The 5,418-nt window shown below is 47.5% G+C and overlaps 1 protein-coding gene across 3 annotated transcripts; it reads left to right on the plus strand.

Moving 5' to 3' along the window:
- The first annotated feature begins 193 nt into the window (after positions 1–193).
- Positions 194–5,418, plus strand: LOC103530377 (caspase-8-like). Of its 3 annotated transcripts, none has more exons than XM_008495934.2 (8): positions 194–753; positions 1,241–1,346; positions 2,368–2,506; positions 2,596–2,652; positions 2,973–3,040; positions 3,274–3,409; positions 4,150–4,651; positions 4,905–5,418. In XM_008495934.2, exons 1-8 carry the CDS (start codon positions 194–196, stop codon positions 5,038–5,040), a joined length of 1,704 nt encoding a protein of 567 aa, XP_008494156.2. In that variant the 3' UTR covers positions 5,041–5,418. The 3 variants fall into 3 exon arrangements, with proteins under 3 accessions (XP_008494156.2, XP_030310557.1, XP_030310556.1); XM_030454697.1 differs by having other exon boundaries at positions 197–753; positions 3,271–3,409; positions 4,150–4,514; XM_030454696.1 differs by having other exon boundaries at positions 199–753; positions 3,271–3,409.

Raw genomic sequence — 5,418 nt, forward strand, 5'->3', positions numbered from 1 at the left:
TCTTCTCTCTTCTCTCTTCTCTCTTCTCTCTTCTCTCTTCTCCTCCCTTTCCCTCTACCCTTTTCCTGGAGGGAAGGGATTCTGCTTTTAAATCGCTGCTCAGTGAGAACACTTATTTGGAGAGAGTTTGGATGCTCTGAGGGTGGCTCAAGGGGAGCACTCAGGTGTTAGTGGTTGGTTTCAGAGGAATGAAATGCCAGCTGGTAAAAAAATCTCTTCCCTCCTCCCTCCCGTCCTTGGGAGATGCCGCCCGAGGTGGGACACCCTCCCCCGCACTTACACTGTGATTTTAAAGTCAGTCGTGTGTTGTTGCTGCTGGGTTTGCTGTTGTGCAGTTAGAAATCCCTCAGGAACTACATCTCCCAGGGGCCCCGGCGCTTCCGAACCTCCTCCGAACCCGCCCTCCCCATCCCGGAGGCAGCGCGCAGCCTCGTTCCGTGCCGGGGCCATGGAGCTGCCGCGGCTGCAGCTGCTCCAGGTGAGCCAGGAGCTGGACGGAACCGAACTGGCGGCTCTCAAGTTCCTCAGCATGGAGCACGTCCCCCTGGGGAAGCTGGAAGCCAAGCCGGCGCAAGATTTTTTCGAAGTGTTGCAGGAGAAAGGGATGGTGGAGGCGGGGGACATGGCCTTCCTCAGGGAGCTGCTCTTCCGCATCGGTCGCATCGACCTCCTGGCTGAGCAGCTGGGCTCCAGCAGAGAGGAGATGGAGAGAGAGCTTCGGATCCCTGGCAGAGCCAAGGTGTCGGCCTACAGGTGAGTGAGTGAGAGGCGGGGGGGACAGGGACCTCTGTCCTTCTCCTGTGGCTTCTGCAAGCTTTGGCCGAGGGTTCGAACATTGGGCTGAGGTGTGGGAGGAAGCACACAAGCGTCTTGCAGGTTCAAGCTGTTCAGAAGCTTAACATTTCTGACCAGGAAAAGGGAGAAAATCCAAACTGCACGTTCTGAGAGCCCCCAGAGGGCTTCCTGCCCGGGTGCTGCCCTAAGGCTCTGGGGATGTGGCTTTGTTCTCGATTCCAGGAAGCTGCGGCCTGGTTTTTATCTTGGGAAAGCTGAGATCTTTTTTAATTGCAGCTGGTTTGACTTCTGGATGTTCAGAGACTGACAACCTCCCAGTTAAAAAGGAAAATAAAAGGGATATGTGTTTGGGGGAGGAGGTGAAGGGGCTGTGGTGTTGAACTGTTCTAAGGGACACGTCTGTGAATGTGATGAAACAGTGTCCTCTCTTCCCTTCCCTTCCTAGGTACCTGCTCTTTCAGCTGTCAGAAGACATCACCAAAGATGAGCTGAAGTATTTCAAGAATCTTTTGGAGAAAGAATTACCAAAATCCAAACTAAACCCTAAGACTGTAAGAATTTATTTAATATTTCTCTGGGGTTTTTTTTGTTTGTTTTTCTTTTTGTTTTGTTTTGTTTGTTTGTTTTTACATGATTATTTATTTTTAAGATATTATTCTAATCTATCATGGCATTTGTTTGCTCTGAGGGGAATGAGTAGTCACTCTTATGATGGTGAAAACACCAAAAGGAAAAGGATGCTCCTGAAAGGGCTCTCTGATGCACACAGGACTTGTCTGTGCCAGTGTTATGTGTGGCTTTTGCAGCAGTGTCACAGCCCCAGAGTATGGGTCAGTCCTGTGCCAGGCTCAGAGACCTTCATGTCCAAGCACCATCATGGCTTTGAGGGGACTCAGTGGCTTTGGTCCTGATCCTGCACATCTGAGTTTTTCTGTCAGTTGCTTTCTAAGTGATTGTCAAACACAGGAAATCATGTCTTCCTTTATACTTTTACTTCCAGACTTGGAAAATACAAATCTAAGCAGCAGATTCTTACCAAGGCTAAGGCCTAAGAATATGGAATTTTTAAAAATAGCCTTGCAAGAGATCCAGTTGCTCTCACAGTATCTCAGCCTGCTGGGTACTTTATTCTGCTTTATGACAGCATTTTCCCTCTTTAGAGAAGGAGAGACTGACCATCTGATGTTGCTGTTCTAGTAAGCCCTTGAGTAGACCACTGTGCTCTGCCACTCCCTGTTTGGCAAAGGCTCCTGTCCCTGGGGTCTCCTTTTGCTTCAGAGCAGTCTCTCTGCCCTGTTCCCATCTTTATGATTTTCCATGATTTTACCTGTTCTCAGCATGGCTCGAGATGGTCACTGCACCGATTCTTGTGCTTCAGTTAAGTGCCCAAGAGGGCCACTCAGACTCGAACGAGTGGAAGCAGCCATTAAATGTGACATTATATATTCCTGTGTGATCACCAGGAGATTTCCTGGCTTACATCTTGTTAGATCTTAGCACCTGCCCGTGCTGCAGCCTCCCTCCCTGTGGCAGCAGGGCTCTGCCCTACGAGCAAACTTTCTGATTCCACAGACGATGCTCGACATTTTCGTTGAGATGGAGAAGAAGGAGATTTTGGGCAAAAACAACCTAAATATCCTGAAGCGTCTCTGTGCAGAAATTAACCCCAGCCTGTTGAAGAGAATTGAAGAGTATGAATTAAACCTGTTTGGTAAAACAAAACAGAACGTCCTCTTTCCCATACTTATTCTTGAAGTGACACCTAAGTGGCAAACAGGACTAATAAGGAATACTTTTCAGGTGAGGAAGAGATGCTCATCACAGAGGAACAGGGGGGCAGTACAGGAGGCTCTGAAGGTAACTGAGACCTGAAAAAAACAATGTTTAGATTTTTCACTCTTCTTTAGCTTTTGCACTCTCTACACCACTTGCATCTCACTTCTTTACACAGGTGCCTCTCTAAAAAGTGGTCAAGCATCCAGTTACTTATCAACTGAACACAGTGCATTTTACTCCATTTTAACGGGTTATCTAGTGGTTTGTAGCTAACAATTTAGGGTTTTCAGAGAACAATTTTACCCTGGGAGGTACTTGTGGGGATGGAGAATAGGAGCAGGTCTTCTCTTCTTCCTCTAGTGCTCCGTTTTATACTTAAACTTTTTTTTTTCTGCATTCAGCCCAGCCCAGTTGGCTGCCATCACCTATGTCACCCGATTCTCCTAGCAGATGGAATGCATCTTCCCAGGTAAGTCAGTTTGCTTCTTAGAAACATCATCATTTTGTCTTAGAAAAGATAATTTCCCCATGAGGTGAACAGTTATAAGCCTAACTGTTTAAAGCACTGCCTAGAAGAGGAAAAATCATTGCTGCCTAGAGAGAAAACCAGCTGACTCCTCACCCTGCTGTGTCACTAGCAAGGGCTGAGAAGCACCCAGAGGAGAGTGCAGTAGTTTCACCACTGGTCTTTCTTCTTAGCAGCTGGAAGCTTACAAAATGAGTAGCCAGCCCCGTGGAGTGTGCTTGATCCTGAATAACCACAGTTTTGCAAAAGCCAGGGAAACAGTGCCAAAATTCAGAAGCATGAAGGATCGTGATGGGACAGACGTGGATGCAGGTACAGTGAATATTAAAGATGAGTCTGTGTATCTTCTCTCCTTGTCCTGTGCTAAAGGTCTGCATTTCAGTCTTCCCTTTCTAGGATACTTCTGTTGTAGTAGTTGAGTCAGCTCTGGCCCTGTGCTGACAAACCCCAGTCAGCTCATCAAGCTTTTCCTCACTGAGTCAGAACAATTCACTAGCATTTTGCTGCACCCTTAAGCACCAACCTCAGCCTGGGCTTTACAAGCTAGGCTGGCTTCCCTAGGCCATCAGGCCTTCCCTGATGGTTCAGTGGCTGGATGGAGCTGAACTCTGCTTTATTCAGGAGTCAGAGTGCACAGTTTCCCTTCCTGTGACACAGGTACTCACTGAGAGGGTAGTGCCCTCCCCTCTGGGGTAAAGCAAGTGCACTGCTTCATGGCTTTTAAGAGATGAAAGGACCAGCTGTAAAGTGAGTGGGGGAAAGAGTTACTTACACCTTTCTTCATGGTTCTGCATGCTTTCCAAGCAGAGGCAAAGCTGAACAGCAAGATAACAAGGATGCCTTTTAATGAAGGTTCAGGGAACTCCTTACAGATATGATTAGTGATGAGAGTACTAGGTTACTGTCAGAGCAGAATGTAACTATGTGGACAGTAGTGTAGCAAGATGTAAAAAGAAGGATCATTGATCATCTCTAGAAATGTAATTTGCAATTGCAGAGTCAAACCTTCGTGTAATGAAATGGCTCCAGTTCCCCTCCTGTTTGCTTTCCAGAGGCTCTCAGAAGAGTCTTCAGCCAGCTTCACTTTGAAGTAGCAGAACATAAAGACCTTACTGCACAGCAAATCCGGGAGACTGTCAACTCCTACCGGTGCCAAGACCACCAGGACAGAGACTGTTTTGTTTGCTGTATCCTGTCTCATGGGAAAAGAGGCGTTATTTATGGTGTTGATGGGCAGGAGGTAGCTATCCAGGAGCTGACCACTTCTTTCACTGGAGAGAATTGCCGCTCACTGGCTGGAAAACCCAAAGTCTTTTTTGTTCAGGCCTGCCAAGGTGATGCTTTCCAGAAAGGTGTGGTTGTTGAAGCAGATTCTGGAGAGCAAGATCCTTCTGTAGAATCAGATGCAAGATTTCAGGTCAGCTGCATCCCTTCAGAGGCAGACTTCCTCTTGGGCATGGCTACCCTGCAGGATTACGTGTCCTACAGAAGCCCCAGGCAGGGGACCTGGTACATACAGGCCTTGTGCAAGCACCTGGAGTACAGCTGCCCTCGGTAACCATGGTTCCATTATCCTGCTGAATGACAGGGGCTTGGTTTGGCTGCAGAGGGAGGGCTCACTTGGGGTGAAAACAGTGATGAAGGACAGAGCCAACACCATGCAGATTGTCCAGGCAGTTAGCTGGCTGCCCTAAAGCCTGTTCAAAGCAGGAGCCACTGGTGTAGATCAAGACGTGTGAGATTGTGGTAATTTTTCTGCTGTTAACTGCCTCCCTGACACAAAACATGCTTGTGGTTTTTTTTGCAGTGGGGAAGATATTCTCACCATCCTGACAGCAGTGAATCAAGAGGTGAGCAGAAAGGGCTGCAGTGCAAATGCAGAGAAGCAGATGCCACAGCCCAGTTTCACCCTGAGGAAAAAGCTCATCTTCCCCATCAACTGAATGGGAGGGAACTGCGTGGCAGAGGAGCCTCTGTAGCCTGAAATAGGCTGTGCCAGCTAAGATTTGGGTGAAAAATAACAGACTTTCAGCATCTGCTCTTGCTACGAGAGCAAATGTTTTTTTATTGAAGATATGGCTGAGGAGTAAAAGCCTTAAGAAATCTGTGTTAGTATGTACAGCATCTTGCACACAAGAGCATCTCTGAGCTGGTCTCTGATTTGTGGCTTGCTGGGTAAAATACACTTGGTGTTCTCCATCAGCTGTACCACACTGCTCTTGCCTTAGTAAGGGATCTTTCCAATGCTGATTTTAAAACACAGCTGTTATGAAGCCTTGTGTATTTTGTACCTAACTTTTTTCAAAATAAAGGGAAAGAGG

Source organism: Calypte anna, chromosome 7, assembly GCF_003957555.1.
Source record: "Calypte anna isolate BGI_N300 chromosome 7, bCalAnn1_v1.p, whole genome shotgun sequence".
In the NCBI taxonomy this organism is placed as follows: domain Eukaryota; kingdom Metazoa; phylum Chordata; class Aves; order Apodiformes; family Trochilidae; genus Calypte; species Calypte anna.